The following is a 22,047-nucleotide window of genomic DNA, read 5'->3' as shown; positions in this document are numbered from 1 at the left end:
GCCTACAGACCGTCCATTCGAAGGTAGTCGTTGAGGACTTGGAATAGTGGAAAGCTGTCCCAGGTGTCGGGTGGCTGTTCAGCGAGTACTTTGTTCATGTCGTCGGCAAAGAGACTCCAGAAGATTTCAGCGTGCTCCACCAGGAGATCGCTGAACCATGCGAACGCCTGCGGTGCAGTGTAGTAGGAGCGAAACGTGAAAATATTGGACGACACACACTTACGGCGGAAGATGTCCCATGAAGCCTAGACTGGTGGGGACGCCAGTTCTAGGCGCAAGGCCCTCGAGAACCCAGAAGACACTACTTGTGATCAACATTACGCTACACGGCATTGTATCTATTGTCATTTCGACAAATATACTAATAGTATACTGTACTCGTGGAAAAAATGGTGCTTCTACGTCATATTCTATCGAACGATATGGAAATTTACTCACTCTTGTGTCCCACGTTCACCATACTTGTTATCAGTTATATTTTGGCTCTTGTTGATTGCATTGACAATTGTAATGTGGTTTTTAAGCTATTTTACTGATTATGCAAATGCGTTGGCCCAAATACGTGAATTAAAATGAAAAGGCTAAAAAATTTTGTACTATAGCTTTGAAAAGAAAATAAATATCTACTTTAGTGTATCATTGCTAAATGATCATTACTTCGGGAACTTGCAAATCTTGCTCTACTTTATAATTTCTTAAAAAGAAAAAAAAAAAGTATAAATATGTGTAAAACTTTCAGCAATGCAGTATGCATTGAACATCGTATAAATAAACAAGCTATTAGATTCATCTGAATCCAAACTACGGTAAATTTCTGCAGTTCTACGTTATTATTGTACTCTTGTTACAAAACCATAAATTAAAACGTGTACCATTGTAAGCTATCCAAATCAACGAAATAATAAATAACTGTGAATTAGCAAGTGATGGTGAGAAGTATATGTATACAAATCTAAATCGCGATTGATTTGTCTTCTGAGGAGGTACTTTTGAGACCCTTACCAAGTCTCTAACAAAAACAAAAACAACGACAACAACAACAATCAATCATGCAACCCTCTATCTCGAGAGCCCCGCACGTAATGAACACTGAATTCTAAAAACCTAACTAATACCTCCGAATAATGTTCTTCGTTTTGTTGCAACAAATCGACGCAGATCTCGGCAAGATGTATGAGATCTTCCAGCTTTTTGCTTGGAGGAACGCACACATCTCCGTTGAGATCTTCACCGACTTTGGCCTCAGCTGATAACTTCTTGTAATTTACATGAGCCGCGGTCTCCAGGCACGTTTTTATGAACTTTCGGACCTCCTCCGTATCGACGTTCGTCGAATCTTTTGCCAGCACTCGTTCCATCAGGGTCAACGTTGCTCTCAGTGCACCCTCGGGCCGACCGAATGGGAAGCATACCCTAGAAGTTGACATGGGAATTGATGAGTAAAACGTTTTGTACACCATATTCCAATGATAATTCCAATCATATCTCGGGCCTACCTAAAGTTGGTTATTTGATTTTCAAGCAATTGTTTCAAACGATCTTTGATATCCACGAACACATCTTTTTCTTCGTGGGTGACAGATGCCACACCTGTAAGACCACGGTCTTTATTTAATGGGTCTAAGTTCACTGAAATTTGAAAGAATGTCAGTTTTTGCCCTTACAAAGGGATGTAATGTGTTAATAAATTGTAAAATTAAAATAAAATTTATTGCGTGTGTCAAGCAAATTTAGCGTGTCTAAGCCCTAGCTAAGAAAATTAACGAATTCCTAAACTAAGAAGCTATTCCGTACCTTTAATCCTCGAACGAATAATGTTAAAGACGTCATCAAGTAAATCTCAATTTTTAATGATTCTTTCTTTGAAATTGTATAATTTTTACATGAATTTTCAAGTTAAACCCTTAATTGTTGTTACTGTGGAAAAATAATCTACGTACCATCAGGTCTTCCACCCTGGACATGACTAACACAAAATGCAAAACTGAAGTGAAGTAGTGTTGGGTCTATCATGACGTTGATTTCTGCTTTATCCAGTAAGTCATTGAGGTAACACAAATGCCGATGGCATCCACGTACTCCGTATCTACAATTTGATGATAAAAAAATATTATCAGTTAGTTCAGGAAGTTACTCATCCTGTTAGAAAAGACCTACCTTGCGCAGTACTCATCCATGACGAAAATCTGACCAGGTGACAACCATCCGAGCGAACAGTAAGGGTCATTCAGTCTGTACTCGAGCGTCAATCTTTGCAGGAACTTGAAAAGGCTCGCGTGATCGAATTTGCATGGATCAGCGCTTATAAAGTCCTCCATCCCATGTTTCTTCGCCTTGTCGGTATCGCCTTGTATCTTACTGGCCGTTAAGCTCTTGTTAGCTACCGATATGGGTGGCACAGGCTTGTGGGATTGACCAGTAGCTCTGTACATAGCGGTCACCCACAAATGGCACTCATTCTCGTCGTCCGCGGCGTAGACTATTATATCTGCGTCTCGGACGGCGTTGAAAAAGTACCTGAGGATCAACGATCACGTTCTTTTTATCTTGAAAACTTTTTATCAGACATTCATTGATAGGATACGATGGTGTATGAGACACTTACTTTCCACCTGTCAATTCCATGCCAGCTACTACGTTAGCGGTCGACGACTCTATATGGTCAACTGTATAGCCGTCCAGCTGCATCATTTCCGACGGCTCGCTTTTCTTTTCTTTGTACGAGCACATCGCAAAGGTGTACTGTGAGACTTGGACCAAAACAAAATAGCGTCTTTTCCACTTTTTCCAAACGGACTTGCCCACCGCGTAAAGGTAGCCACAATGCTTCATGTTCAACGGCTTTTCCATCCGACAGGCAATTCTCATACGAAGATCCTGATCGGGACAGCTTCGTGGGACGGTCATTTTGTACCAGTCTGGCGAGCGATTCGTCAACGGCGTCGGTTTAAGTATGACCTCGCCGAGTTTCTTGTCTTCTAGAGCTAGTATTGCAGGATTTTCGGTGAAAAAACGTATCTTCACAACTGGCAATGGATTCATCGTTGTAAAATCTGCTTGTGTGTCCCACCTAAAAACATGACATTATGGTAAAATTACATGTTAGACTCTTATTGTTGCCACGATAACTCAAATAGTGGAAAAACTGACATGGGCTTCGAGGCTTCAGCTTGATCAGTTTGAAACTTTTCGCTATCGCATTCCATGGTGCAGTAAACGATTCTATTTGGAGCCAGACTCTTGATCCCCTTGACTTCCATGACGACGACCTCCAGCGGAAACGAGAGGGCTACGTCCATTTTGGTCAGTTGGGGTTCCGAGTCTGCGGAGTCGTTAGAGAGCCCTGTTGGAAGCGAAAAGATTCAACAGAGACAAAATAATCATAAGCTAAAATATTCCAAAAGTCTATATTTAACAATGATTTTTCTTTTCCTCTTGCATGGAAAAACTTTAATGAACAGCTCTTAACAAAACCTTGCACAAAAATCTATTTGCCTTAACATGAAGAGTATTAATAAAAAATACTATATTGATTGAGAACGTGATAAAGATATGAGGAAGAAGATGATGTATAACTTGTACCAAATACTTTCGATTTGGCTGAGATCCAAAAAAAAAGGAAAAGATTAAGGAGAATATAAGGTGCGCGTGCCCACCGTATAAGACCATTGAAATACGCGGTATCCTTTTTATAAGGGGCCACAACTTGGTCATCGGCATATAGTTGCCGTTGGTCATATCTTCTGAATACTGGATACTTTTCGTTATTATTTTCAAGGAGTTATTTGACGTTCTATACTCAAATTTTAAAAGCAAGTGTTTAAGATTATGTCTTACTGTACTCCTAAATCTAAATGTTACGCTTTTCTTAGATTAAGACGTTAAAAGGTAACATTCGAATTCAAGACGAACCTTGATTACGGGGGCGGGAGCGATCGCTACGATGATTGTAACGTTTCAGCTTCTGCAACCCGTATTTGCCCTCCATCGAACATTTGGAGACTGGTAAAGACTCCAAATTGACCATCAACTGGTTGATGGCAATTTTTGATTCGTCGATGAATTGCGACTCCATCTCCTTGACAATGAACCGGGGCATTTTTTTCCGGTCCTGCGATGAGTGACCAAAGACAAGGAAGAACGAGAAAAAAAAGAATTTTTTTTTTTTTAGCTTCATCATTATCATTGATTATTACATTAGAAAGAATAATCTTACCGCTGCCATTTCGTTTACAATCGACACGCGGCCGTCCAACTCCCTCCTGATGGCGGCAGCCTGTTCATCGGCTGAATCCAACAGGAGGGCGTTGAACAATATTTGATGCTCAAATTTCTTAACGCCAAGTATTTGTTGGAACATATCATAGAGCTGTTCTTTCGACAGTATCAGCTCGGAATTCAGCGACTGCTGTTGCATCCTAGATGGCCTCTTGGTGTCATCGTCACCGGTACCCTTGAAGATACAATCAAACTTGGCCAGCCAGGACGTAAGCACAGTCTCTTTGCTCAGACCGTCGATTTCCGGGAGGCTCCGGACACGCTTCTCGATGTTGATCCTGAATACCTCGCGGAAATCGTGCTGTGAGCAACCGCCGCTCTGCACCATGCGCACCACCCGCTCTGACTTCAGAAATACGTCAAAGTAATTCTGAATCGCGTTGTGGAAAGCCTCGTCGGCCATTATGTTTGTCTCGCCTTTCAAAAAGCTCTGAAACCCACGTTGCGTAATAAACACTCATGTCGTACAACTACACAAATTTCGGATGTTTAATAGCAATGGTATAGATTTGTACGTGATAAACAGAAATATCAGAAATATTAGTATACAGGATTGAACGTGGTCGCCGTACCTGCAAATTGAATTTGCCAAAGTTACCGCCGAATCGAAGTGTATATAATATCGAAGATTTAATTGCGTTTCCACGTAGTCCGTAGCGTCATATCGAGTAGCGACAGCTGTAGCGGGAGTTTCGATTTTGTTGAAATCGATGCCTTTACGAGCAAAGGCTTGTTTGCATACGATATAGCCTTCTTAGCTCCCGGGGCTTCGGCTACGAATATAACCAATGTTTCGCTCGAAGGCTTTTATCACGAGTCATTTGCGAACAGATTTTAGATGACGGTCGTACATGTTATCTTAAAATTTTTTATGCAAAACGAGGGTAATCGAAAGCTTAAAGTAGATATTTATTACGAAATAAGTATATAATGATAAGTCACCCGATGTCCCATTACAATGTTATGTATGCATGATGGCTTCTAATGTCTGTTTTTTCCACAAGAGCTTTATTATGTCGGAAATGAGTCTCTGCCAGGATAAATCTACTTTCAGAATCTGAAAGTCTTCCGCAGTATCTTTACTTGGCTTATTATTTATTCAAGACACTGCGTGGTCTGATATGAATCTACATCGTGCCGGCTCTATCGTAAGATTTTTCTCGTGTACTATGGTTGACTTGGGGATTCCCATTTGGTTTTATTTTGTGACATACCATTGCTATTGTAAATTTTTGGATGACTTGTTTTTTTTTATTGATTTATTACAACTAGACCAAACGAAAAGAGATGCTAAAACCTACCTGAAAGCGGGAACACAGCGTTTCCAGTTGCTGTTTCGTGATTTTCATGTGCCTCTTTGTCAAATCCGTTGGTTGTTTTGCATTGAACGGATATGCGATGCACCTCGAAATAAACACGTATAACTGAAGCCTCGTTTTTCTCTCTTCCTCCTCACGCTCTTGTTTATCCTACGAAATTCCGTCGTTTAGAAAATTAAATTTTAATCATCGGTTTGTTTTTTAACAAATACTAATAATCCACATAAAGATGCTTAGGGTTCAATCTAGAATACTATACAGCATGAAATTCATCAGAATACAAGAATCATTATTACATGTTTACTCCATTTGTTATTTACCACAACAAATTTCTGTACATTACGTGCTCTGGAATAAATCCTGGCATCTCCTTTATACATGCGTAAAGAGGTTCTTTAATTTCATCACACGAAGGTAATGAAATAATGTAGGTGGTTTGGAAAATGCAGTAAAATTTACAAGTTCTTTCGAGTACATTGATAAAATGTCTTTACATCCATATTTTGGATTGATATAGATACATAGTTTTAAGAATCTCAACACCTAAAAATGCAGGTTGCCCATATTTTAGAATCAAGGTATTGAGTCTAAATTACAAGCTATCATGTAAAGCCACCCATGCCAAGGTAACGAATTAAATTTTCCAGCATTAATAAAGCTAAGTTAAATTGAATAATACTCTTTGAAATCTCACCTTTCTATTGGAGGAATATGTTTTACATAGGTTTTACGAGAAAACGAGTCTAGCAGACCTTACCGTTATATAAAACAAAAAAAACATACTATGTTTAAAAAAATATGTGTCATTAAGTCTTGCATTTTCAAAAAATATCTCAAATTATTTATTACTGAAGTGTCAAAATTCTGTATATACCTAGGTATATGAACGCAAGAGGACGCCACCAGCGATCTGCTCTCATAACCTAAAAATTCATACATACATGGCACTAACATATATATTGCACTGTAGTCACCTTGATCAGTTAAACATATCAAGTTACACGTATTCTCAGCTTAAAGCAAAAGCTCTATTTTTCTTATTCTTGGATGTATATTGTTTTAAATAATGTATTATATAAAAAAATATCAGTTCAATATGTTGTATCACCATGGTTAATAAATAAAAGTATTGATTCTCCTACGAAGTTTAAGGCTTTTATGGTGAAAAATTTAGTTCATACCTCTGACATCGATGGCGCTACATGATATGTACTCATAGTGGAGTCAATGTAAATACGACCATCACCTGCAGTTCCTGCTCAGTCTTCTCGCTGGCGACGGAAGGCGACGGACTGATGGGCCTCTGACCAGCTTTGCCCGCGTAGTTGGCCGCATCCTGGTGCGCGCTCATCGATGGCGACAGAGAATTCCTGGCACTGTGGCCGCCGGGCACATCGAGGCCCGACTGACCAGACAGAGCCGCGTCCTGCTCTGCCGCTATCATTAGGCCAGCCTTGGCGCCTCCACGGCCATGATGATGCGACCCGACGACGCCGGCGGCAAGACCTGCCGGGCCCGGTGAACCCTGTCCCATCGAACCCGGGCCCCCAGGACTGCCCATGCCGCCGGCACCCGCATGGCCACCTCCGATCGAACCACCAGCGGGACCCGTCACCCCACCGACAGCGTGGTAGCGGGCACCGTGACCAGCCCCGGGGCCTCCAGTCGCCGCCCCATGATGATGGGACGACCCGCCACGGCCCCTACCACCAACGGCCTGGTGGACGTGTTGGTCCTCCTCACTGTCCTCCTCAGAGGAGCTTGGATCGATCATGGTCTCAGGCGAGCCTTATCTGTGTATATATATCTGTGTTTGCAGTTATATGCCACAAGCAGGCCCTCGACCTCTCCCCCCCCCCCACCCCCAACGTTCGTTGAGCGTGGAGCCGCGCAGACGCCGAAGCCGGCTTATTTGATGCGCCTCCCAAAGGATTTTGGGCTGGCTGAGCTCTTGGCTTGTTAGTACGTTCCAAGAGCTGCGCCACTCGCGTATTGCGTTTATGGACGCCTGACCGCGCCCCCTAGCGGGATCACCGCGATAGGCCCCTTGCACTCGTCGTCCTCGACGTCGCCAGTTTTGCCGCTGACGCAGCGATTGCCGCTTGTGAATATCTGATTGACGGCTGATCCGTTTTGTATGGATTTCTCTGGTGGACCCTGCTCGGATGGTTTTTAGTCTGTTTTTTCAATCTTTTCTGCTCCCGTTCTTGTTGCTGTGCCGAGGTAATCTGTGGGTTTGAACAAGTAGAAGATGTTAAATTTAAATCACATTAAGAATTTTTAGCATAGTTAAAAAAATGAGAGAGGTGCAATTTGAGGTTACGTTTGATCTAAATCTTAGCTTCTTCAGCAGAAAAAGTAAATTTTCTTGGAAACCCAAATAGAGGGACTCAAGGAGAAAACGAATGGATCCAGAGACAAAAACAAATAGAAGAGAAAAAGCTGAAAAAAGAAACTAGAAAAGAGTCAAGAAAATGGAAAATAAGAAAAAAGGAATAGAAGAAAAAAACATTTTTTTGAACATACTAAACAGAAAAAATTTAAGTACATAAAAGAGAGAAAAAGAAAAATAAAGTAAAATATAGTGATCATAAATGAAAATTATTATGGCAATTAATTGGTAAGTCAAGTTTCGATATCGGGGCAATGATTTGGCCCAAATTAAAGAGGACATGAAAAGAGGTTGTAAAATTAGAAAAAAACGCCAAAAAACAAAGAAAAACACATGATAACATGATTTAAATAATTCTGTGAAAGAAGTTTAATGAAAGTAGAATTAAAAAGGTAATGATTCTTTTTAAAATTGAGAGCGAAATGAAAAAAGGTAGAACAAAAACAGGAAAAAGAAAAAAAAAATAAAGACATGAAGTAGGAAGAAGTAAAAAAGTTGAAGAAAATGAATACCAAACTGTGTGTAGCATGCTTGGTGAAGTACGGAAAGGATATGAGAATTTCAATGAGATTTTAAAAAGGATTAGTGCTGTAAAGAAATGGAACAGTTGATTAGATAGAAATAGCTGTATTTGTACAGTGCTCTGAGGAGCAAACTTTAAAAATAAAGAAAAAGAGCCAATCAAAAAATTTACTAAAGCAGAAGCTACAAAAAATTGAGAACACAAAAATCCTAGGTCAGATGAGAGGATTAGGGATTGAAGAAATTCAACACAGTAAATATAAAAGAAAAAAGTTTAAATCGCGTATTCGAATATACATTAATACACTCATATATTTTCACATCAATAATCATTATAAAGCCATGGACTACACTTTAAAATAACGAATAGACTGTAAAAAAACGTAACGATGCCAAGTATCAGTTCAAAACGATCAGGTCGTTAAATATTCGATACCAAGAGCTATACGTACATTTATAATCGTTCCGGAATAACTTATCTTTTGATTGCCATTAGCAAAGTTTCGGCTACGAATCCCCATTGATTCATTATAATTGTCGAGGTGGAAAAGTTTCCCTCGCGATATTCCGACCGCGAATATGAACGACGAGGAGTAGAGGGGGTGCAAGCCGGGGATGACGAAAGAGGAGGTGGAGGAGAAAGCAAAACTTGATGAGCTCGGGTTTGGTGATGGTGCGAGCGGCTGTGTCTTAAATTAGAAAGTTTGGTCTCGCGCATTGATCATTCCCGCGCAATCCGTTTTGCCACTAGATATAGTGGCTTCTCCTTGATGAATTTTCAGCCCTACCGAGGAAACCTTCGCTTCATAGCATCCCACAAATTCACAAGGAATATTGTTTGTTTGGTTTCCCCCCTTTTTTTACAGTATTTTGGGGGGGTACGATAAGGATTTAATTAGAAAAAAAAAAGTCATGAAATCAACGTAATTGAATCATTAATGTTACAATGCAGCTATTTTTTTCCAACTAGCGATATCTAAAAAAATTATTAAACATAAAATCTGATGGACTTCATTTTACACTCACCATCATTCATAATACGCTCTATATAAGTTTACAAGTACGCGCGTTATCATTTCAACATTGTAAAAATTATTTCGCATAAAAAACCCATAAAATCTACTCGTGCAAGGCTGTGTATCCATAAAGATTATTATGATTCGCATAAAAAATGGATTATACTTCCTTTTAGGCTGTCCTCAAAGCTCAGTTAAAATTTATAGTAGTGCGTACATTGAGAGAAAAAAATGATAATTATAGAGAAATTCCACCAAAAATTATCATTTTGCACAATAAATCGGATGCAAGTTGGCAAAAAAGAATAAAATTAATATTTATGATAGTAAAGATTACTGTTTTAACAGTTAAAATTATGGTTCGAAAAGTAAACGTTATGGTTAGAACAGTAAAAATTCAGATGCGGGAAAGTAAAATTTACTAACTGATCCTTTAAATGTTTACTATTTCAGGATAGGTAATTTTTGCTAGAATTTCTCTATATTTTTTTTTCTCTCAGTGTATGTATTTAATAATAATAATAACAACATTGCAGATTATAACTTATTAAAACATAAATCCGATATGGCCTCTCTCTTTTTTTACTGTTTACTATAAATTCACTCATGGAATAAGTTACGTTTTCATAAAGTTATTTGAAAAAATATATAGTGAACTCGCTAAAACATCTCTATCCATCAACTTTAAGCTACGTTTTAGCAAGGAAGCTTTTACGCGGGAAGATTATCGGCTAAATATTATGGATTTTCGATGTCACCCCCCTTTCACGTAACAGACACTTCGTGTACATACCTCGAAGGTCACGTATGCAAGGAGTTTCCAGAAAATCGCGAAGGGTAAAAAAAATAGAGATAAAAAAGAGTAGGTCACACGAGCATTGAAAGTGGCCTTTGATTTTACCCACATTACAAAATATACGTACGTTTTCTTTGCGATCGTTGGATCTCTCAAAAGTATACTTACTCCCGCAAGCTCTTTTATTGACGTCTGCACATCGTGTTATATATATATATGATGCCTATTATTCTAAATATAGGTTAACGATAACGCAATTATAAAAAAAAAATAGGTACACAGAGATAGATTTCAAGAAAGAAATAACTATGTTCTTTTCTCAAAGAATCAATCAAATCCCAAACAGATAATGGGTCTCTGCAATTTTTTCCGATTCACGTGTACGTTCAAATTACCGAGCAATAATACAACGTCGGGGCTATACCAGTGAGTTCAAAATCACAGACATTCATACAATCTATAGAAATACTTATTTTCTTGCTCATACTTTTATTACGCGCGACTGCGCAATTATCAGTATCGATTTGTTCGTTAACCCTATACATCCTGTCGTTGTAATTGTATCTGAGAATTATTACCAAGAGCATTTACATGCATCATTTCGTACAGATCATTCTAACTATAACCAAGGGCTGCACGTAACCAAACAATTTATTGTGATTCGCTTTGAACTTTGCTTGTATACTCTTTATGTGAAAATAATAGTTAAAGGCATTTTTACATAGTAAGGGTGTAATTTTCACACAAGCTTATGGCAGTAAAAAATGTCCAATAAAAATAAATTTTATCTTGAAGCTGCGGTATTTCATCCCCTATTTTAAGATAAAAACGAAGGCAAAAATTGATCATATGTCGATAATAACGATATTTATCTTATCAATAACCTTAAAATATCGAATAACGAAGTATCCGTATTATCGATACACTATTAATTTTTAACGTTATCTTTTTCCTTAATCGCAGGGGAAAAATGATCGTAGTTTGATAACAAAAAGTACGTCTTAATAAGATTAATTTTAGTGTAATAAACAAACTATTGCAAAGCTATGCTAAAAATTACTTAAAAAATTCGTCTTGTGACGTTAAGCATAATCTTGCACCAACAAAAAGTATAATCAATTATGTATGTATAAATAATGATAACAATGCTTAATGTAATTGAAAAGAAAAACTGATTCTGGTGTAGAATAAAAATCCATCAGGAATAAAATACAGGCCAGCCGTAAACCAAGATTCAAACAGCCAAAAGTTACGCTAAAGTCACGAAGCAGTCGTAACTCGCTGAGCAAATCAAATTGTAAAGCCAAACGAAAAGGGTTATGCCATCTCTTTCCACAACTGCCGTATACAAAATGTCTTTACTCTGAACAATCCGAAATACACACATCGTGTAAGACTTCTGAGCTATCTGTCTTTTGTGTACTTTTACACGAGTTATACCCTTAAGACCTTTAATGCACGTAAGTGGGTGTGTTGTACAGAAGAAAATCGATGCTAGGAGTATTAGGGAGATATATGAACTCGACGATTGATGCATGGAAATCGCGACTATTTTTGGCTGTAGTAACTGGGGTTGATGAATATTGCATTGGGTCTTTTGACTATCCGCAGTAACGAGACACTGAGTTATCATGACACGGTAATTGTTACGAAATATTATCCCTTACTTCTCTTCTATCTGATATTATTTTTATTTTATGGACACAAACTTGTGGATATGAGAACAAAAAATATCAGAGTATTATTTACCACAAGTTTACGATGGTTGGAGACACCGTATAATTTACTACAGTATTTGTGGTGAATAATGCTGAATTACATAAGTAAAAATGACTGTATCATCGTTGTATTTTTAATGATAACTGTGTGTTGATGAGATTCACACAATATGCGTTTATATGATACATTATTGAAAAACTAACATTTTTTGTAAAATTAAAATGGTAAATTTAAGATGCCGTTTAATTTGAAATTATTGTTACCGTAGTTTGTAGTAATTTAAACTTTCACTGCGTGTCATTTTTACCTGAGCCCATCGGTAAAAACTTCTGCACTGCTGTACTTACTATTGAAATAACTAAATTATTTAGACTCACTCTGTAAGTATTGAAATGATTCTTCATTCTTAATTGTTACATATACAGGTCATTTTTACTGTAATGTCTGTAATTACTTCCACCAGTTTTGTGGTAAAAATTACCGACGTAAAATTTTTTTTCACTATGATTCTAAAAAGTACAGGGATAATCGCTTGTTTATATAAACTATTAAAGAGCTAAGTGTATACATGTGCGTACGCAAGGGAACGCGCGGGAATCACTGAACTGTATTATTTCTTTAAATATTGACATGCCCGTCCTGGCGCTGTATTTGCGTTCGGTGACCTAGAAATCGCATGTAAATTTTAGAGAAAATAAAGGGGAAAAAAAATCGTTAGTGCCTTTTAAAACAAAAAAAAGAGATCATGGTTACCGAGATGATTTTGTGTGCGACCCATGTCGGTTTTTTTCAATGCCTTTTCATCCCTAACGATGCGTACATTTGTGGAGTCGTGTATAGTTGAACGTTTTTTTGCTTTTTATCCTCCCTAACGATGCACTTTCACAAAGTCATCGGTGAACTACTTGCGATACATGCCATACGCATAGTTTGTTCCTTTCTACGTCAGAACGTCAACATCATGTGAAGTGCATAAATGCCACTCACACGTACATACGCGTATGTGTATATAGGTGTCGCGATAAGAATGTGTTGGTACGAGTATGACTTTGGTTAACTGTTAGTGATTTTATGCGCGTACGTGACCCAGAATCTCGACGAAAGTGCGCTTTTTAGAATGAAAAAAGTAAAAAAAATTAAAAAAAAAAAAAAAAAAAGTGTGATATTAAACGTTGCTATAAAAGAAAACGTAAAAACAGCGTGAAAATATCAAATTAACAGTCTCTCCTTCTAAGTTTTTTTTTTTTTTTTTTTTTTTTTTTTTTTTTTTGCGAAAGGATTGAAGAAAAAAAATGGTGGTTTAATCCCTTTGAATTATCGCTTTATGAAAGTTATTTCCGTGACCCAGGAACCAAATTTATTTCCGTCACGTGGACGTGAAATAGTTTCTTTGATCTTTTTTGACTACACACGTTTTTAAAAAAACACATATCCGCGTGGGACTACATTATTTTTAACTGAAAAAAATGATAATACCAACAGTACTTACAATAATTCTTTTTTTTTTTTTTTCAATATGAACATACAAAAATTAAGCTTAAAAAATGTATTGTAAGATTTTAAAAGTTAGTAACTTTTTAATTGTTACATTTTCAAAGTCATAATTATGATTTTTACTATAAATTATTCGTGAAAGTGACGTCAACAATCTCTGTTTATACTTAAGGCGAAAAAATGAACTTGTTTTAACCTAATGCAATAAAAAAAAGCGCATCAATTCCCTAAACAAAAAAAATAGTGAAATAGTAAAAGGTATTGTCATTTGAGTACCTGCACGTCAAAACGTTTCGATTTAAACAAGTCAATGCTTCAATTGAAAGTTTCGTAATTTTTAAACTACGCAAGATCAATCGATCAATTTACCGTCATTTACGAATAACGAAAATTTACACAGTTTTTTATTTGCTTCGTCTTTTAGTAATTAATTTTAATTTTAAAAGCTGTTGGTAAGACTTAAATTTTATCTTTAAATAAAAAATTTTTTTTAATTTTCGTAAAACTTCAAGAACGCATTTGCAGCACAAACTGATTTAATTACTAACAAATAAAGTTATTATAAAATCAGTGAACTAGACAGCAAGAAGAAAAACCATTGATTGATCATTACTAATTTTCCCAAAGTTATGCAGTTCAGTGGAAGTAAAATCTTAGCATACTAATTATAATTAGTTTTGTCCTGTATCTACTTTTATTCAAAAATTTTTGTGAACTAAATAAATTTCACAAATTCACAAAGAAAACAATTTTTTACATCACTTAATGTTACTTTTTAGTGGATGAATTCTATAAAAGTCAAAAATAAAGCTTATTTTTTAGCTTAAATCTTAAAAGTAATGCAAACCTGTTTGTAGTTTGTAACTTATTGCTTACATTTTTTATATTATTAAAGTAGTTTAATTTTATTTATGACTACCGTTCTTAGGTGTACAAATATTATTATAAATATTAGTTACAGTTACCTAACGGTACTTGATTGAGCAATACTAACTTTTTTTTTTATTTTTTAAGAATTTTGATTAGTTCTCTCATTTCTATATCAAATACTTTTTATTCAAATATATTGTTATTAAAAACCTTTAGGGTTGAAATAAAATTTTTATCAGATCTTTTTTCTAATTAATTTCTTCGATTTCATTGATAATTTTCTTAAAAAAGTATCATTTAAAAAAAAAATCATTTTAAGTTTATGAATGATAATTTAGCCTCCACACAACTATCGCCAAAAAAATTTATTCTAACAAAAATAACTGTCTGCTAATACCTAAATAATGGCTTAACAGATTGTAACTTGTCAAGAACGAACAAATTAAAATGAAAAAATAACAATATCCTTATACACAATAAAGTGTTTTAAAATTCATTGATTAAATTAGAAATAATAATTTAAAAAATATATAGCTAAAAAAATTTGAAAAAGCTTGTCGTCACTTGTTTGGCGAAAATTTTTTTAAATAACACGCCCCGTATTTCATCGGTGTCGATTATAATGAGGGAACAATAGCACTGCTCGAACTTTCACGAGAGGCCACGTAGTGCGCAGTACACAGCTCTAAATTGAATTTCCGAAATTTTCGTGGCGCACAATAGCACGCGTCAATGGAGCGGTGGAGCTTGAGAGCTAATTCTGCTCAAAATTAACATCGTTAACGGGAGAGGATGAAACCTGCCGCAGTTGTGAGGAGGAGTATAATCGCTTTAGGGTCAGATGTATTTTCGTAATTCCATGGAACAACCAAATAAACATTTTCACTAATAATTACTAATTGGTATGATACAACTAATAAAATAGTAGGACCCTTGAAATAATTTTTTTGTACCACTTTCGCATGATTAATGTGTGTTTGTCAAAGAAAAAAAAATTAATGAAACGAACAGGCACGTTTGACACGCCTAAAAAAGCCAGTCATTGTCTTTAATAACATCATAACGCGCACCAAATCGTTTTCCCATACATCAAATGTACAGGCACCCGTGCATGGCTGTGGGCGTGGTGCCTGTAATTATTCGATTGATACGCTACCGAAGCAACAGTTGTGAGCGAAAAAATCGCGTTTGCGAATAATTTCCTCCGGTCAATTTAACGTGGGGCCGATAACAGGGCGATTTTCGAACTTTTCTTACACGTTGATTAGTATACGGTAGGAAAATACGTGTGGCGAGATTTTATTTTTATTGTCACAATTTACCAGGACGCAGACACATAATTGATTACGCGCGTGGACGCGAATTTTATCGAGTGTGCACGGCATGTGTAATAACATCGAGGGATCGCTTGATATTCATCGCAGGTGGCGTGGTTAATCGCGTTTTTATGTGTCAAGGCTCAAGGCGGTTTGCTACGCAGTGCCCGGAATAATTGATGGTTAAATAATACTTCGTGCGCGTTTACGAAAATGTAGTCGATGCGGCTGCGTGTGAATACTCAAGAAATCGATTTTTTGCGTATTATTGTTATTCGTGTGATGTATTAGCGGTTTTTCAGAAGGGTGTGCAATGAATAAAATGGTGGTGATTTTTTAGCAAATAATTAGGATGTCTATTTTATAGCATTATTTCACACTGGTAAAAATGAAGATAAATGAAAATACCCTACTAAAAAGAATGAAGCAGTCTTTCAGCTCTAATTTTTTAACATTAATAATAATACATGTTAAATTAGCATTACATTATTACCCCACTATGTAAAAAAAATTTTAAACTACATTTCGTAGGAAACAAAGAAAATTCAGAAATAAATTGTGTTTTACTAACGAATAAAAGGAATAAAAGTGCAAACATAATATTCGTATTTTTATTTAAACTAATGGATTAAAAAACTAAAATTCATTAATAAATTACTATTCTTATAATTCTTATAAGTAATAGTGAATTTTTTTTTAAATTAAGAGTGTAAATTTTCATCGAATAATTTTCAACATTTTTGTTTTAAGAGCTCCAGTTTTTTTACTGTTAGAGAAATTTATGTTTTAATTAGAGAAAAACACGGATATCATTAATTGTATTATTTAAAAGTACTATATTATTTATATTTTATCTTATATTAATCTGAATTTATTTTATATTCAGACATATATTACCTCAAATTATCTCGTTTTTTAAACAAATAAATATCCTTCGCTTAATAAATATACGATTTTGGTAGAATTTGATGAAGAAAAGTCTAAAAAAGAAAAAAAGGGCGTATTACAATGACAATCCTACGGAAAAGAGGAGAAAAAGAGATAGTTATCTCGTGAGCCTTGATCTAAACTTTTTGACGCACAGTACGATCGACAGTTAGAGAAAAGAGCTTTTATAAGAGGACGCACATTATGGACAAAAGTAGAGCGGAAGCCGAGATGTGCGAAGAGAAAAAGTAAGGTCAACGAGAGGAAAAGTGTATGTACGTGTGATTATAATATCCAGCAACACGATTTAAAAAAAAAAAAAAAAAAAAAAAAGGTTAAAGAGGATTGTGTGGGTGTCTCCCGTTGAATGAGATGAGCGAGCGCTTTTTAACGTTTTTTTTTTTATGACTTGCTTTCTTTTCCAGCAAAACTTTTCTATTACATTTTTTTAAATAAGCCTGCATAGTTTTTTTTTTCATTTCATGAATGAAAAAACCTTGAGAATGTCTTTTAAAAAATATAAGTGTCTTTTTTACAATGATAATAGGGGAGTTATGTTTTGTATGATTGTTTTTATCGTTTAATATGAACATTAAGTTGTTTTTCAATGTTTTAAAAGAACAACAGTATTTTTATATTATTGGTATATTATTGATATGCAGTGTTATAAAATATACGTAGTACTGTTTTTAAAACGTATAATTCCTATACTTCCCAAGAAATACATTTTAATTCTGTACTATCTCTGCTTGCAGGTCATATAATTTACATATTTGTTAAACACAAGCAGACTTTGGTATAAGTACTTTTTTAAACACTGCAATTAATTTTTTCCAAAAATTTAAGGAATAATTTGCCCTAGAAATTTTTTTTTATTGATACTCATAACATAGTAGTTGAAAAAAAATTTCCAATAAAAATAACGTATAATAATTTAGAAGAAAAAATATTTATTTACTCTTTGTCAATGTACAGCACTATTTTTTGTTAGAAGTACTGTTTTGAAAACAGTAAGAAACAATAATCATTTAGTAAAAATAGTACATTACGTTTTTGGAAAAATTTAACTTTCATAATGTTTAATAATCTAAATAACAACTGTTCTAAAGTTTTAACACAAGTAGGTGACCATATGCATGTCACTATTACGTGCATGTTTACAGTAAAATAAAGTTTCCTGGAAGTTTTAAAAATTTTACAATGTCGTTTTAAATATATAATTGTGTTTGATGGAGAACCTTTTTAAGATTCAAACATGAGCTATTCATTTTAAATAATGAATGATATTAAGTTCCCTTCGTGTCCATCCCTGCACGAGCTTTTCGAATAACACTTAGCTTCTATTTCACAATTAAGTGCAAGGAAACCAATAAAACACATTCACGGGAAATTAATTGTACATAATATTTTATTTAAAGGCTAATAACCTTCAACACCGAAAAAAAAGGAAAACAAAAGGATCAAAAAATCAAAATTCGAAAGAAATTTTCAACGTCACGTACACACATTTGATTCTGTGCGTGTGCGCCACGTCTTCGAATGTAAATGACAGCTCGCGCGTTCCCTAGACTACTTGTATTACTTCCGTCACTTCTACTCGACGTTTCATGGACGACTCATGTGCGTCTCATGTGTCGTTGTGTACTGCGGGCGACTTACTCTCAATAATCACTGAAATGCTGTAATCAGATTTAGGTACAATATTTCATATATTTCTAAGTCCTTTGAAATCAAAATTTTACCGAACTAGAAAATTTATTATTTATGCTTAAAAAGATTGTACGATATTTTTTTTTTTTGAGAGAAAATTTTTTTAAAATACTTTCATAACATTCTTAGATTGTTTCACTATTAGGTCTAACCAAACCAATAAAGATGATTTATTGTGAATCATAAACATACTTAATATTTTGTTCCGACATTGAATATCTTTAATACGATAAAAATATTATTTATTCTTTTAAATTTTTTTTTTTTTTTAAATTTAACTCATTCATTTTATTGGAGAATTTTTTAAAAATTCTGTTTTACATGTAATGGTGAAAAAAATTTTAATCAAAATAATATATTATATTTTTAGAAAGCAAAACATTTTAACGCAAAGTATCCATGTTATAAACTGCGTGAAATGTATGTCGTTACGAGGTTGACTGTAAGTAATTAGCGATTTGAACATAAATAAATATCTAGAAATATCGGAAATCTTTTACTTAAAAGAGTTGAGAGTTTTTTAGAGACTTTTTTTTTACATCAGTTAAAGATTTTTAAGGTAAAAAAAAATTTTTCTTTTTTATATCAATTATCCGTAGGGCGTTCGCAAAAAATTATTTTACATTAGACTGAGAGTTAGAAAACATACGTTTTGTCCATTAAAAATTTATTGCACGCTTAAAAGAGCATCAAGCCTTGTTTAATCTTTAAACATTGACCGATGAATACTTGATGGAAATTTAAACTTTTAAATTGATTAATTCTTCATAGTTGTAAGTTTGACCTATTTAATTTTCATACGTTCAGAGGTACATATTCATCTTCATACATTTTTATAAATAATTTTAACTTTTTTTTCCCCTTTTCTAAATTAAAACAAACCCAACCCACACCCAGATGCATCCCTATGCTACTCTGTAATATTATTTTTCGAAACACCCCGTTCCGGCCCTTTCAACGAGATTAAAAAAGTTTCTCCAAAAGGGAAATTTTCCTTACAATTTTATAGATAAATTTAATAACCCTGAGGTAATCCACACCAACCTCACGCGCTGTATATTTAATAAGCAATAAATTTTAAGTTTTAAAACTCCGAGGCGTACATGCGGCTTGGTTAACCAGTGACCTGTGAATATCTCTAGGGAGTATGTAGGGCCGCTTCGTGGGTGCATTCGAATGAAAGAAACTACATGTGTATATCTATACATACTCGCGTCTGGAAAAGTTGGGAGGTAATACCTGAAGTTGTAAATTGTGAGCAAAATACGAGGCTTTTTTCAGAATAAATATTTCAAAACTATCTCTCACCTTATAATTTTTACTACTTATGTTTTATAGTACAGTAGTTTTGTGTAAAATAAAAATGCGCTACTCAGTTTTTTAAGTCATTGTTTTTCTTATTTCAATACAACACTTGCTTTGTGCACCCTTTCATACTTTTTAATCTCGAATATTAGAATAAATGATTTAAAATTTATTTATAACATTCATAAATAATTAAAGTATGAAAGTCATAACAAGTAACTTATTTGCTTTAACTGTGTGTAACAGTAATTAAATTTACCCTGAATCAAAATTTATATACCAGTTGATTTTTAAGTAATTAGTGGTATCGATAATAAATAAGTTGATGTTACGTTAATTTTTATTTGTATATAACTCAAATATATATAATTAATCTATTTTTATTGTAACTGCTACTGTCCGTCACATTTTACGTTTAGTTATTATCTAAATCAATGATTGATCAACTAATTATTTGTTTCGTAGATTTTCAAACTATTTTTTTTTTGATTGTATCTTCTTCCTATTTATAGTTATAAAAAATTATCCAAAATATTATTTTAAAACGTAGTAAAAGTAATTATTGTAAAAGTACACAATGCACAAAATAATACATACAATTTACAGTTAAAGGGAATTAAAGCACACGTAACACGACAACCGATATGAATACCCTTTGTGAGAGCTATATAACACAAGGGGCCGAAGAAAGGCGGAGGAGAACAAGCGGAGCTTTAAGCGCACATTCCCGAGCTCGAAAGCGGTTATTAAGTCCGGCGAGGCTTTCAAGGGGGAAAATGTATACAGGCACCACGTGCGTCCCGGAAGATAATTAAAACCGCTTCGTCCGGCTCGTTCGGGCGTATACGTGTGTGCGAAGGCGCGCCTTTCAGACGGGAAAATCTGTGACAACTCGAGAGAGCTGAAAACCAGACATCCTCCGAATTTAGGAAACCCTTTTTTTTTTTTTTTTTCTTTTTTTTTCAATTCAATCCCTCTTGCTTTGAAATTGCAATCTGAGGGATGGAAAAAAAAATGCTCCGAGTCAACGAAAAGCTCAGGGTGCATTTGCCTTTATTTACATTCAATTATAGGGAACTGCCTATCTTCTTTCGGGAAGTTGCGCGTGTAAATATATTTATATACACACACAGAGTGACAAATTGTTATTCATCGGTTCGGAAATTTATTCCGGGAGGAAATTGATTTCGTTACGGTCGTCATCCGCTGACGATTTAAGTTTTGATGTATTCGATCCTTGCCGTGGAGGAGCTTGGGGGGGGGGGAGTGGGAGAGATACAGCGGTCCATTGATTTATCGACTTTTTCGGGGTTGGGAGTGGGAAAGCAGTGAAATATAGTTACGTAATGCACTGCGGCGTCGCTCGAGCTCTGGAAGGCTCAAGATAAGCAATCGAACCGAGTACACTCGAGTTATTTTACTTTCTGAAAGCAAAAGGTGGATAGGGTGTGTTATAGCGTGTTTGTTAATGTAAGGTGTCCGTCTCCTTGGACATTTTAATTGGTTTTGTTTGTTTGCCAGTTTGTTTATTTATTCATTTGATTGTTCATTTATGCGTTTGTCCATGATTTTTTTACCTACGTGCGTTAATTTAAAAAGTTTTAATGTACCTACGAGGTGTTAAATAATATAGGAGAGGGCAATTAGAGGGACCAGTTTAGCAAAGCTTGAGATCACATTCGATTTTTTATGATATTATTTTTCTTATACATAGATGCAACAAAGTGTATGTAAAAATATTAAATACATTTTTTAAAATCTAGCATCAAAATTTTTTTTACTGAATTTAACTTGAAATAAAAAATTTTTTTTGTGTTATTACTATAATTATATATAATTCAGAATATTTGGGGAAAAAAATTCCCTTAAAAACGTGAATATGATGAAGTAAAAAACAATAAAAAATGGTAATTCACTGGTAAAGTAAATAGAATTTTAATGGTCGGTAAGAATTATAAAAAAATTATACTTATTTATTTATAGTAGTTTTATTATGAAATACAAGGTATTCTAATAGTATGTATATTCAAAAAATAATTGTATATAGTACAGAACCAGAATATCCTAATGCTGTTTAAGAACATATTATTAATAGGTACATCACTATTTATAGCATAAGTTTAAAATAAATTCTTTTAATTTTAATCCCCATTGATCGATGTTATTAAAGTTTTTAAATTAATATGATTAATTAATTCATCCCAACTCTTCAGACAATCTACAAAAGTTACCCTTTTTATAATTTAAGTATGGCTTATAAACTGCAAGACTGCCAGGACAGAAAGAAAAATAACATACGTAATTTATACTGTGAATTGTAACTCAGTACGAAATTTGAAAATCTTTATAATTCGTATGGAGCCAACTAGCACAGTACTGGTGA

At 34.7% G+C, this 22,047-nt stretch overlaps 2 protein-coding genes across 4 annotated transcripts in view; one reads left to right on the top strand and one right to left on the bottom strand.

Annotated features, from left to right (window-relative positions):
* LOC106642379 (uncharacterized) overlaps nucleotides 1-22,047 on the top strand; it is a 113,473-nt gene that overhangs the window by 21,127 nt on the left and 70,299 nt on the right. The window lies entirely within an intron of this gene.
* The window catches only part of Cadps (calcium-dependent secretion activator 1), a 41,331-nt gene that overhangs the window by 5,633 nt on the left and 13,651 nt on the right, over nucleotides 1-22,047 (bottom strand). Inside the window, exons 2-12 of one of the 3 annotated variants that reach the window (XM_014357129.2) lie at nucleotides 6,844-7,825; nucleotides 5,580-5,747; nucleotides 4,217-4,708; nucleotides 3,913-4,111; nucleotides 3,151-3,343; nucleotides 2,606-3,070; nucleotides 2,158-2,517; nucleotides 1,941-2,086; nucleotides 1,497-1,629; nucleotides 1,113-1,413; nucleotides 11-167 (exon numbers count right to left, since the gene is read on the bottom strand). In XM_014357129.2, coding sequence (XP_014212615.2) covers nucleotides 11-167; nucleotides 1,113-1,413; nucleotides 1,497-1,629; nucleotides 1,941-2,086; nucleotides 2,158-2,517; nucleotides 2,606-3,070; nucleotides 3,151-3,343; nucleotides 3,913-4,111; nucleotides 4,217-4,708; nucleotides 5,580-5,747; nucleotides 6,844-7,371 — 3,142 coding nt within the window. In that variant the 5' untranslated portion in view covers nucleotides 7,372-7,825. Of the gene's footprint in view, nucleotides 1-10; nucleotides 168-1,109; nucleotides 1,414-1,496; nucleotides 1,630-1,940; nucleotides 2,087-2,157; nucleotides 2,518-2,605; nucleotides 3,071-3,150; nucleotides 3,344-3,912; nucleotides 4,112-4,216; nucleotides 4,709-5,579; nucleotides 5,748-6,843; nucleotides 7,826-22,047 lie in introns of all 3 variants that reach the window. The other 2 variants (XM_089595527.1, XM_014357132.2) reach the window with 2 other exon arrangements.

This window comes from Copidosoma floridanum, unplaced genomic scaffold (assembly GCF_036245765.1).
Source record: "Copidosoma floridanum isolate Cflo_tuat_1 unplaced genomic scaffold, Cflo_Japanese_pri ptg000025l, whole genome shotgun sequence".
Classification (NCBI taxonomy): domain Eukaryota; kingdom Metazoa; phylum Arthropoda; class Insecta; order Hymenoptera; family Encyrtidae; genus Copidosoma; species Copidosoma floridanum.
This window is presented reverse-complemented; position numbering and strand designations above follow the sequence as displayed.